Here is a 779-nt window from a genome sequence, read left to right on the forward strand (position 1 = left end):
CAGCGCCACCTCAAGTACCGCTTCCCCGAGCTGGCCGACCCCGACACCTACTACGGCTTCAGGTGAGCGGCCGGGACCCAAACGGGCTCTGCCCTGCCTCCAAGCTGGCCTCGGCCGGGGACACTGCCCGAGAGCCAGGGATGCTCCTCCGCCTCCTGTCTCCTCCCCAGGTTCTGCCACCAGCTCGACTTCTCCACCAGCGGGGCCCTGTGTGTCGCACTCAACAAAGCGGCGGCGGGGAGCGCCTACAAGTGTTTTAAAGACCGGCTGGTGACCAAAGCTTATCTCGCCCTGGTAAGCCCACCCCACCAGGTCCTGCTTCTGGAAATACCTTCTGGTTTTGCTAAATTGCAGCTCGGCCTCTGCTTCTCGCCGTCCCAGCGTCGGTGAGGAACGAGTACCGGGGCTTGGTTTGCAAACCGTCTTTCTGCCCCACAGGTCAGGGGCCACGTCAGCCAGAGCCGAATGACGATCCGCTACGCCATAGGGAAGAACACCACCGAGGGCATGACCCACATGATGTGCATCGATGGGACGGAGGGTGAGCGGCTCCCGTGCCCTGCCTGTGCTGCCTGGACGACCTGGGCCGCGCCGGAGGGGAGCTGACACCCCTCTGGATCTCATTGCAGGCTGTGAAAATCCCAAACCGTGCCAGTCGGAGCTGATCGTGCTCGAACACGGCTCCTACAGCGGAGACCCCGTAACCAAAGTGCTGCTGCAGCCCCTGACAGGTGGGAGCTCGGGGCCGGGGCAGCGTGGGCACGGGGGGATGCTGAGGC

General features: G+C 64.3%; 1 protein-coding gene across 1 annotated transcript in view; it reads left to right on the forward strand.

Moving 5' to 3' along the window:
• The window catches only part of RPUSD1 (RNA pseudouridylate synthase domain containing 1), a gene marked incomplete at its 5' end in the record, with an annotated part of 1,513 nt that continues 734 nt past the window's right edge, over window positions 1-779 (forward strand). Inside the window, 4 exons of the mRNA XM_009894856.1 lie at window positions 1-62; window positions 171-294; window positions 439-541; window positions 630-731. Of these exons, the coding sequence (XP_009893158.1) occupies window positions 1-62; window positions 171-294; window positions 439-541; window positions 630-731 (391 nt within the window). The remainder of the gene's footprint in view (window positions 63-170; window positions 295-438; window positions 542-629; window positions 732-779) is intronic.

This window comes from Charadrius vociferus, unplaced genomic scaffold, assembly GCF_000708025.1.
Source record: "Charadrius vociferus isolate BGI_N301 unplaced genomic scaffold, ASM70802v2 scaffold600, whole genome shotgun sequence".
Classification (NCBI taxonomy): domain Eukaryota; kingdom Metazoa; phylum Chordata; class Aves; order Charadriiformes; family Charadriidae; genus Charadrius; species Charadrius vociferus.